The sequence below is a fragment of the Akebia trifoliata genome, chromosome 13, assembly GCF_017979445.1.
Source record: "Akebia trifoliata isolate Shusen 1 chromosome 13, ASM1797944v1, whole genome shotgun sequence".
NCBI lineage: Eukaryota > Viridiplantae > Streptophyta > Magnoliopsida > Ranunculales > Lardizabalaceae > Akebia > Akebia trifoliata.
Genome location: NC_141387.1, coordinates 5264601 through 5276893, shown reverse-complemented (window position 1 = coordinate 5276893; position 12293 = coordinate 5264601). Strand labels below are relative to the sequence as shown.

The 12293-nt window shown below is 32.9% G+C and overlaps 1 protein-coding gene across 1 annotated transcript; it reads left to right on the top strand.

Moving 5' to 3' along the window:
* Window positions 1-486: 486 nt before the first annotated feature.
* Window positions 487-3729, top strand: LOC147387492 (phenolic glucoside malonyltransferase 1-like). The gene is made up of 2 exons (XM_086421878.1): window positions 487-1486; window positions 3126-3729. Exons 1-2 carry the CDS (start codon window positions 674-676, stop codon window positions 3702-3704), a joined length of 1392 nt encoding a protein of 463 aa, XP_086278004.1. The 5' UTR covers window positions 487-673; the 3' UTR covers window positions 3705-3729.
* The last annotated feature ends 8564 nt before the right edge of the window (window positions 3730-12293 follow it).

Below are 12293 nucleotides of genomic sequence, written 5' to 3'. Positions count from 1 at the left end.
AAGATTTCAAATCTTACTAAGGGTCATTGGGCCCACATGTATTATCAAATTAACTATCCGACACTATAAACTTCTATATTGTATGAAAAATCTCTAATTTAAACAAAATTTCTAGTAATTTTTAAGTTTGATTGTAAGTGTTGAAAATGCATGAGTCCCAAATTTAAAATTAAAATTCAACGATAAAAATTAACTTCTTTTTTAATTTTTTCAAAGTTCTTAAGATATTGCCGTTTTATAATCTTATGTCATTAAATCATGTTTTTAGATGTTACAAAGGGTTAGAATCCACTACAAGGTATGATAAACTAACAATTTGAAAGAATGTCCCGTCAACCATTAATTAGATTCTACACTTAAAATATTGGGTGTTCGGTGGCCCTTCATTTTCAAAGACATGGATGTAGAGGTTTTTGTTTTTGTTTTTGTTTTTTCGTCTTGAATCATGATCATAAAAGGTTAATATGTTAATTTTTTTTTTCCAACATAACTCTTTCTCATACGTTGGATCTGTGATACAAGATGCTACACGAACCATGTGCTACAAGGGATCGCTCCATAACAAACTTTATAAACTAAGTCTCCCTTGAAGTTGTCAGAACTCCTCTCTCTCTCTCTCTCACACACACACACTCACACAGAGACACACAAACTCACAAACAAACACAGACTCATGGCCCTATCATACAAGGCAACGGTGCTTGAGGAGTGCCAAATCACTCCACCATCAAAAGCTTTGATCCCTCAAACACCTCTCCCTCTCACCTTCTTTGATATACCATGGCTATTTCTCCCACCTGTCCAACGTCTTTTCTTCTACCAATCACACCACTCTATAACCCATTTCATGAACTCCATCCTTCCCAACCTCAAACACTCTCTCTCACTCACTCTCCAACACTTCTACCCACTCGTTGGAAGCCTCACTTGGCCTCTCAACTCCACTCTCCCCCAACTCATCTACAAAGATGGTGACTCGGTCCCTCTAACCATATCCGAATCAACTCATGATTTCAACTATCTCATAGGTGACAACCCAAGAAACAACCATGATTTCTATCATCTTGTTCCCCAGTTACCACTACCGTCCAACGACCGAGTTCCTCTACTAGCCATACAAATAACTTTGTTTCCAAACTCTGGAATTTGTATAGGAATTGCCTTTAATCATGTGGTTGCCGATGGTCGAACATCAAACCACTTCATCAAATCATGGGCGTCGGTTTGTAGATCAGAAGGAGATACATCTTTGATGATGGAATCGCTTCCTTTCTATGATAGAACAGTGGTGGAAGACTCTGATGAATTGAAGATGCTTTACTTGAAAGATTTGGAGAAAATCAAAATATCTCGACAAAGCTTACAATTGATGAACACTCCTGTGGTTCCAGTACTCGACAAGGTTCGAGCCACGTTCGTGATGGGTCGAGCCGATATCGAGAAACTCAAGCAATGGGTGGTGGCTCGACTTGAGAAGGGCAATCAGGTCATTTTATAATTTCTTTTTTTTTAATATTGCATATAAAATATTTATAATAACGATGAATGCTAGTGGTCTTGAACTCTTGGTCCGTCGCTGCGGTGGCAAGGGCAAAGAACCGTACCCGTATGAAAACGATATATGATTCCGTGCCTTTGTTTAATCCTTTAAATGTATACTCTTACCCTACCCTGTCAGTGCATGCTTATCGATTTGGATACAATAATGTCTGAATCCGAATCTAAAATTTTTATCTCATATCTAAATACAAATTTAATAGTGAATATTTTAAAATTCTTTCTAAATTCGAATCCGATTATCTTATTAGATATTGAATAATATTTTATTAGAATTCGGATAATTTATATTTAAAAAAAATTACAATTTTTTTATTCAATTGATTTTCATCATTAATTTTTTTTATTATATATTATATTATTTAAATAAAATAAAATATATATATTATATATTATTTCGAATCGGATATTATTATATTCGAAATGTTAATATCTGAATCCGTATCCAATATTCAAATATATAAAACTATCCGAATTCGAATTCGATATCTGAGATTTTCAGATAATATTCGATTTTTCGAATTCGAATTCGAATCGGATTCGAATTTTTGACTATCCATTGACACCCTTACTTGTGCCACATTTGTTTGTCCTTGTTTGAAAAATTCTATTATCACACCAACTTTTATTTACAACACATCAAGCCTTTTGCAATTAGGGTGGATGTCTATTTTGTGTGTCGTATATCACAAAATTCCAAAGTCTTGTACATTATTAATTTTATTTTCCCAAAAATATTTTTCCTGTGAATTCGTCTTTTTAAAATCAACAAATTCCTTGATTCATTATTTTTTTGATCAACGAATTCGTTGATTAAAAACCAACGATTTTTCTTTATCAAAAATCTCGTTGGTAATTTATCAACGAATTTGTTGATTATAAAAATGATGAATTCACTTGAAAAAACATGGTTTGAAAATTAAAATGAAGAATATATCAAAATCAGAATTTTGTTGTGCATGTTTTCATAAATATCTATTGAAATTTGATTGTGTTATAAGTAAAAGTTGGTGTGCTCAAAACAACTCTCTTTTGTCCAAAAGTCAAAGTTTGACGAGCCTCCGGATCTGACCTTTAATATGATTATTATAATCAATTTTGAAGAAAAATTCTATTTCTGTTTGATTATTTTGGAAGTTCTAATAATAAGACAACTTTTTTATTTGAATATATATTAAATTCGTCTTTGGTCTTCGAAACTGGGAAACTAATAAAAATATTTACTTATCTATTTTAATTAGGATAAATTGCACTTTTGACACCCTGTAGTTTGGCATAATTCCATCTTGACCCGCTAATATTTTAATAGTTGCACTTACGTCCATTATAGAGTTATAGTTATGTAAGGGGTTCACTTAACCCTTTCTTCCAATTGTCGGCAACCTAACTATTTAAAACTTATTTTTAAATAAGAAATAATTTAAAATAAGAGGTTATGATATTAAAATAACATCTGAATTTTAACCATGTTAGTAAAATATTGGGAGGTAAGTGCAACTATTAAAATATTAGCGGGTCAAGATGGAATTATTATTATTATTAGATTCTTGACCACTTTTCTCAAACAGGTCGAATTACCCGTATCTCGTTTATCAAAATTTGTGCTAACATGCGCTTACGTGTGGGTCTGCTTGGTTAAAGCTCGAAAAGATGATGAAGTCTTCAGGGAATGGGAACATTTCGGTTTTTCGGTGGATTGCAGGACTCGCCTAGACCCTCCTTTACCCATAACTTATTTTGGTAATTGCTTGGTGCCTTTTTACGTAGACGTAAAGAGGAGTGACTTACTTGGAAAAGATGGGATAGCCATTGCAGCAGAATCGATTGGAAATGCAATTCAAATGATGAATGAAGGAGTGTTGAGAGATGCACATAACTTCTTGGCCAAACTTTTTTCGCTTGGTCACGAACGAATTGTAACCATTGCTGGGTCGCCTAGATTGGAGGTTTACGAGATAGATTTTGGGTGGGGGAAGCCGAAAAAGTCCGAGGTGATTTCAATTGACACTGGAGGGGGCTGGGGAGCCATAAATCTTAATGAGAGCAGAGATGGAAAAGGTGACTTGGAGGTTGGCTTGGTCCTTAACAAGCTTGAAATGGATGCTTTTTCTTCTCTCTTTGCGGACACACTCAAAGTTCTTTCTTGATGTACTTATGCCCCTGTATCATGATGAATGATTTTATCTATAGTAAACACAATACCATGGTATATTTGTTATTTGAACAATATCTTTACTAGAGAAGTGATTGGTATCTTGAATCCCAAGTGGTTAGCCTATTGGCAAGCCAAGCCTTGATAAGCTCCTCGGGAAGGGAAAGTTAAGTGTTCAAAACCCCACGAAGCAATGAATTACTTGGGATCACCCTCTAGGGGGGTCCAATTGACCCTCGACTCAACAGTTGCATGTAAGACTTTCTGAGGCGGCGGTGCATGTGACCTTAGATTAGTCTCACTTGAAGGGTGGTGATACCCACGATAAGTTAAAAAAGAAAAAAAGGTGTCTAGGATGCCTAATAATGATTATTAAGATTCGGGATAATTAAAGAACTTGATTGGAATTTTTGTTTGCCTTTCCTAGATTAGATTTGGTTTTGTTCTAATTAAGCCAGATTTGTTAGTTTTTCATTAATAAGGGAAGTATATATTTGTATATTTTGTCATGGTACATTGTTGGGACTTGCAAGCACTGTAAGTGATTAATAAGGTAGTGTTTGGTGGTTAGATTCCTGCTTTTGTACCCGACATTAAAGGCCATTTTGGGATTGAAATCATTTGGTGAGCTTTCAGCTTTCCACTAAATGAGAAGACAAATATTAGAATCATCTCTAATAAGACCAAAATCTTCTCCAAAGGTAAGATGCTACTCATTCTCTCCTTTGTTTCTCAAGTGATACCAATGTTTCATTGATAACAAATACTCCCATTTATTATTATATAATGAGTTTAAGATTTATAATATTTTACTTTATTTGTGTTTTTTTTTATAAAAGAAACTCATAAAATACCAATAATATAAAATATTTGTCTAATAGGACCAAAACTAATGATATATTATATTATACTGCCCACTTGTGATTTAGAGGTATTATGGTCATTCAAAGCCCTTGATCAAGCTTAAAAAGTTTTTTATTTTTTATTTTTTATTTGATCTAAGACGTGATTCTTGCATGGCTGATCGATAATATTTTTTTTTCAACATGGATTCTCCATTGTGGAAAGAGTAAAATAGGAAACTACAAGGAAAAAAGTACTAGTACTACAGAGGATCAGCTCCCACAAGGGCACGTAATTAATCCGAGCCAAACAACTTAAACTTATCTTATATGAAATATATCTCGATCTTCGACTCAAGCCAAAAAAAAAAAACCAAGGAGAGAAAGTATAACATAACCAAACTCTCCAAAATCGTGATTGATAAAGTAAGCTAGAAGAAATACGTTAAATCTTGTCTAGTAAAGGAATGGTGTTGGAAACCATGTTGAAATTGATCCCCATGAATTCTTTGTTGGGAAAATTATTTAAAGGACCCGAATAGTGGGATTTATTTGTAATTAGTCCCTAAGTTTTAGGACTTATCTTAACAATTTATTTAGTAAAAAAATTCTTTCTAATCAGTCTTGAACCTCACTCCCCACATTTCTCATGATTGAAACGTCGAATGTGTCATAACTGTTCGAACTCACCACTATCATAAAAAAAAATTTGGATTTTCAGCATCCCAATCAAGTTTCGAAAACTCCATTCCGAAATAAAGGATTGAGAAGGAAGAAGAAATCATTTTCAAGAGTTTTTAAAAGCGTATGTAAAAACCTAGAATTTTTCAATATTTTGCTCCATCTTTTTAAATGAAAATCAATGAAAGATGGTTCTTTTAGTTTGAAATCATCTAGATAAGTCGTTATGTCAAGTTTTAGTCGATCTTTCCATCTATTTAGTTGAAAAAAACGAAGAAAACGAAAACAAATGGGATTTACCCTGCATTGAGTTCACCAAATTTTATTGTTGAATTCGATATATTTTTTTATATTTAATTATATTATATATATATATAATATATATATATATATATATATATATATATATATATGGGGATGGTTCAGCAACCCTAAAGTTTACCAATTTTGGTGCCAAACATTTTTCAAAATATGGGTTAGAAACTTTGAAATGAGCTGATTTTTTGTGAGGATGATCTCTATGATGAGGAGATCATCCTCACCAAAAATCAGCCAATTTAAAAACTTCTAACCCCATCAAAAGTGATTTACAAAAATTGGACGATCCACGATTCTTCAACTTGTAAACTAGGGTTAGAAGTTTCAAAATGAGTTGATTTTTTATGAGGATGATCTCTTCACCGCAGAGATCATCCTCACAAAAAATTAGCCTATTCCAAAACTTCTAATCCCATCAAAAGTGATTTTATAAAAAATGTTTGGCACCAAACTTGGCAAACTTTAGGGTTGCCGAACTGCTCCCTATATGTATATATATATAGGGTCAGGTTCAAAGGACAACCATTTCTACACACATATAGACAACGTGTTTTGTCTTATATGGGCAAAAATGTTTGGAATGGACTGATTTTTTGTGAGGATGATCTCTGTGATGAGGAGATCATCCTTGCCAAAAATCAGCTCATTATGAAACTTCTAGACCGTCCAATTTTTGTTGAAAAATTATAGACCGTCCAATTTTTGTAAATCAATTTTGATGGGGTTACAAGTTTTGGAATGTGATGATTTTTTGCCAGGATGATCCCCTCATCACAGAGATCATCCTCACAAAAAATCAGTCCATTCCAAACATTTTTGCCCATATAAGATAAAACATGTTGTCTATATGTGTGTAGAGAATGGTTGTCCTTTGAACCTGACCCATATATATATATATATATATATATATATAAATTATTGAATTCAACAATAGAAATTGTCAAACTTGACAATAAAAAGTGGTGACCTGATAATAACAAGTGGCAAGTTTGACAATAAAAATGTTTACCTCAATAATAAATAAAAGTGGCGAGGTCGGCAATAATAAGGGACCACTAAGAAATAAAAAAAGATTTCCTAAATGGACTCTCAAACTACCGCCTAAAACTTAGGGATTATTTAGAAAGAAATCCCTCAGTCTATGTCCTTTTAAGTACTTTTCCCTTTTTTGTTTCTTTAATTACTTATAACTTTCACCGTGCCCCTTTTGTTTACACCACTGCAGCTCTCTTCCTATCTTGCCAAGGGCCTTTTCCTTGTTATAATGAGAATACTAAATGAATATGAATACAACAAAATTAAGAGAAGGTATAGTTTTGGATAAAATTGCATGGAGGAATAAGGATTCATTTATAAAATCACAAAATTTTGAAATAGAGTGAGTGTGGACATGAGGACTCGATGAATAAGACCATTGATATAGATTCCAATTCCATAATTGAAGCAAGACTCGAAACCACGAATCTAAGTTAATTTTATGTTTGATCAATTAATAAAAGAGTATCCTGATAGCATACACATTTTGTACATGTTTGAAACTCACTTTTCATGTTGAAAAGTGTCTTTGGAATCGGAAAAGTAAAGCACAAAGTGCATTTGCAGAATGTCGGTGGATTGCAGGACTCGCCTAGACCCTCCTTTACCCATAACTTATTTTGGTAATTGCTTGGTCCTTTTTACGTAGACGTAAAGAGGAGTGACTTACTTGGAAAAGATGGGATAGCCATTGCAGCAGAATCGATTGGAAATGCAATTCAAATGATGAATGAAGGAGTGTTGAGAGATGCACATAACTTCTTGGCCAAACTTTTTTCGCTTGGTCACGAACGAATTGTAACCATTGCTGGGTCGCCTAGATTGGAGGTTTACGAGACAGATTTTGGGTGGGGGAAGCCAAAAAAGTCCGAGGTGATTTCAATTGACACTGGAGGGGGCTGGGGAGCCATAAATCTTAATGAGAGCAGAGATGGAAAAGGTGACTTGGAGGTTGGCTTGGTCCTTAACAAGCTTGAAATGGATGCTTTTTCTTCTGTCTTTGCAGACACACTCAAAGTTCTTTCTTGATGTACTTATGCCCCTATATCATGATGAATGATTTAATCTATGGTAAACACAATATTATGGTATATTTGTTATTTGAACAATATCTTTACTAGAGAAGTGATTGGTATCTTGAACCCCAAGTGGTTGGCCTATCGGCAAGCCAAGCCTTGATAAGCTCCACGGGAAGGGAAAGTCAAATGTTCGAAACCCCACGAAGCAATGAATTAGTTGGGGTCACTCGGACCCTCGACTCAACAGTTGCATGTAAGACTTTCCGAGGGGGCGGTGCATGTGACCATGGATTAGTCTCACTTAATAATCTTAATAATGATTATTAAGATTCGGGATAATTAAAGAACTTGATTGGAATTTTTGTTTGCCTTTCCTAGATTAGATTTGGTTTTGTTCTAATTAAGCCAGATTTGTTAGTTTTTCATTAATAAGGGAAGTATAATTTGTATATTTTGTCATGGTACATTGTTGGGACTTGCAAGCACTGTAAGTGATTAATAAGGTAGTGTTTGGTGGTTAGATTCCTGCTTTTGTACCCGAAATTAAAGGCCATTTTGGGATTGAAATCATTTGGTGAACTTTCAGCTTTCCACTAAATGAGAAGACAAATATCAGAATCATCTCTAATAAGACCAAAATCTTCTCCAAAGGTAAGATGCTACTCATTCTCTCCTTTGTTTCTCAAGTGATACCAATGTTTCATTGATAACAAATACTCCCATTTATTATTATATAATGAGTTTAAGATTTATAAAATTTTACTTTATTTGTGTTTTTTTTATAAAAGAAACTCATAAAATACCAATAATATAAAATATTTGTCTAATAGGACCAAAACTAATGATATATTATATTATACTGCCCACTTGTGATTTAGAGGTATTATGGTCATTCAAAGCCCTTGATCAAGCTTAAAAAGCTTTTTTTTTTTTTTTTTATTTGATCTAAGACGTGATTCTTGCATGGCTGATCAATAATATTTTTTTTTCAACATGGGTTCTCCATTGTGGAAAGAGTAAAATAGGAAACTACAAGGAAAAAAGTACTAGTACTACAGAGGATCAGCTCCCACAAGGCCATGAAATTAATCCGAGCCAAACAACTTAAACTTATCTTATATGAAATATATCTCGATCTTCGACTCAAGCCAAAAAAAAAAAAAAAAACAGGAGAGAAAGTATACCATAACCAAACTCTCCAAAATCATGATTGATAAAGTAAGTTAGAAGAAATATGTTAAATCTTGTCTAGTAAAGGAATGGTGTTGGAAACCATGTTGAAATTGATCCCCATGAATTCTTTGTTGGGAAAATTATTTAAAGGACCCGAATAGTGGGATTTATTTGTAATTAGTCCCTAAGTTTTAGGACTTCTCTTAACAATTTATTTAGTAAAAAAATTCTTCCTAATCAGTCCTGAACCTCACTCCCCACATTTCTCATGATTGAAATGTCGAATGTGCCATAACTGTTCGAACTCACCACTATCATAAAAAAAATTTGGATTTTCAGCATCCCAATCGAATTTCGAAGACTTCGTTCTGAAATAAAGGATTTGAGAAGGAAGAAGAAATCATTTTCAAGAATTTTTAAAAGCATATGTAAAAACCTAGAATTTTTCAATTTTTTGCTCCATCTTTTTAAATGAAAATCAATAAAAGATGATTCTTTTAGTTTGAAATCATCTAGATAAGTCGTTATGTCAAGTTTTAGTCGATCTTTCCATCTATTTAATTGAAAAAACTAAGAAAACGAAAACAAGTGGGATTTTCCCGCATTGAGTTCACCAAATTTTATTGTTGAATTCGATATATATATATATATATATTTTAAAGGATCAGGTTCAAGGGACATATGAGAAAACATATGTAAAAATAATGTAACATTAATAAATTTTTAAAATATGGGTTAGAAGTTTCGGATTGAACTGATTTTTTGTGAGGATGATCTCTATGATGGGAAGATCATCCGAAAAAAAAAATCAGTCCAATTTGAAACTTCTAACCCCATTAAAAGTGATTTAGAATGTGGACCATTGATTTTTTGCTAATTTTTGTCAATAATTTGTAAATCACTTTTGATGGATTTAGAAGTTTCTGATTGAGCTGATTTTTTGTGAAGATGATCTTCTCATCATAGTGACCATCCTCGCAAAAAATCAGCTCAATCCAAAACCTCTAACCCATATTTTGAAAAACCATTGTTTTTACATATGTTTTTTCGTATGGCCCTTGAACCGCCCCTTTTTTAAATTATTGAATTCAACAATAGAAATTGTCAAACTTGGCAATAAAAAGTGGTGAGCCCGATAGTAACAAGTGGCAAGTTTGACAATAAAAATGTTTACCTCAAAAATAAATAAAAAGTGGCGAGGTCGGCAATAATAAGGGACCATTAAGAAATAAAAAAAGATTTACTAAATGGACTCTCAAGCTGCCGCCCAAAACTTAGAGATTATTTAGAAAGAAATCCCTCACTCTATGTCCTTTAAGTACTTTTCCTTTTTTTGTTTCTTTAATTACTTATAACTTTCACTGTGCCCCTTTTGTTTACACCACTGCAGCTCCTCTATCTTCCTATCTTGCCAAGGGCCTTTTCCTTGTTATAATGAGAATACTAAATGAATATGAATACAACAAAATTAAGAGAAGGTATAGTTTTGGATAAAATTGCATGGAGGAATAAGGATTCATTTATCAAATCACAAAATTTTGAAATAGAGTGAGTGTGGACATGAGGAGTCGACGAATAAGACCATTGATATAGATACCAATTCCATAATTGAAGCAAGACTCGAAACCACGAATCTAAGTTAATTTTAGGTTTGATCAATTGGAGGGTTAAACATTCATATGGATTAAAAGAGTATCCTGGTAGCATACACATTTTGTACATGTTTGAAACTCACTTTTCATGTTGAAATGTGTCTTTGGAATCGGAAAAGTAAAGCACAAAGTGCATTTGCAGAATATCTTATGAAAAAAACACATGATCCTAACTCTTTAAATGCAAAATATAATGGTTGAGATTTATCATGGGAATAAGAATCTACAAGATTTGTGTTATCAAGATATTCATAAATTTCAACCATTACACTTTGCGTTTAAAGGGTTGGGATTATGTTTTTTTTTATGAGTCATTCTTATGAGTTAACAGATCCCAACCCATGACTAAATACCCTTATAATGCCTCTAAGTTATTAGACTCATGAAAATAACACATGATCCCAACCCTTTAAATACAAAATCCAATGGTTGAGATTTATCCTTGGAATAAATATCTTTGAGATTTGTGTTATCAAGATACTAATAAATCTCAATCATTTGATTTTGTGTTTAATAGGTTGGGATCATGTGTTTTTTTCATGAGTCATTCTTAGGAGACAACAGATCCCAACCCATTAAATTAATGGCTAAAAAGATTTAAAATTCTAATATAATTACCAATATGTTCATTGAGACTATTTCTAAGCACCAAATGATGATATTGCAACTACACTTTCTTACTCCCAAACTCTTATAAAGGAGAAAGATTGCGACGAATTGGGAATTGGTGAAAAAATCCACCAGCTCCTAACATGAATCCTAATTGAGTCCTGATAATTTGACGTTTTTTTTTTCCAAACGCCCTCATCATAGAACTGTAGATCATTTACCTTGGGACACACATGAAAAAGATTTATGATTTTGTAACTGTCAGGTCAAGGAGCGTATGAGGGGCATCTACAAAAAAGAGCGTCAGATTATCATTTATCATCCTAATTAGCCACAATGATGATTACTTCTACTATTTATATTAGAGAATAAGATTCATTGCATCAAGATGCATGTGATGGAATGCATCATTGCCGATATTTGTAGGTCGTGATGGATTGGAAAGTGCTATATCTAGTTTATGTCAATTAGGATTTCTTTATTAGGAAGTATTGAAAATAGGTTTTTGTTAACATGTGCCCAAAGGGCACATGTTAAGATGCATTAAGTACACCTTAGAATTTTATTTTCCTACAAGAAAATGCCCTAAAAATAAAATCCTACCAAACACACCGTCAAATGTTTATTTCTAAGGTGTATTTAATGAATACATGATAACCCTTAGAATATTTATATCAGCTTAATTTTCATATCTTGGTTGATGTAATTTGGGGTGCAACTTGATTTGGTTTGGGGTAAAATTGGAATCGAACCAACATAGGTCGGTTCCACTAAACAAAAATCAAAATCAAACTCAAAATGCCAATAGAATCAAACCAATGTAAACCAAACTAAGTTTGGTTTGGTTCTAAGGGTTGCCTATATTTTATAAACTTTTTTAAAAGTAATATATTACCAATTGAAATAAAAAATAATATATAATATGCATAAAATTTCATAGAATAAATCATAAACCTATCCAAAAAAAAAAAAAAAAAAAAGTCATTCATTGATTCATAAAAGGTAACTCATGGTTCTATGTTCTCACTCCTAATATATATATATTTTGTATGAGGGTTCGGTTCAATTCTATACAAGTCTTAAATCTAGAACCGAACCAAATTGACCAATTATCTATTTTCTTTACCCAAAATCGAACCACAATATGTTTCAAATCAAACCAAATCAACCCAAAGTTATTGGTGTGGTTCAGTTCTTGGCTTGAACCGGGCCAAATTGCACCCTTAGTTGTAATATCTTTAAGTAACTTATTAAG

Bases quoted from the DNA above. Each gene is read 5' to 3' on its own strand.
- LOC147387492 (XM_086421878.1), top strand. From the start codon at position 674: ATGGCCCTATCATACAAGGCAACGGTGCTTGAGGAGTGCCAAATCACT. The intron at 1,487-3,125 runs GTCATTTTATAA...TTTCTCAAACAG, and splicing joins GACTTGAGAAGGGCAATCAG to GTCGAATTACCCGTATCTCG.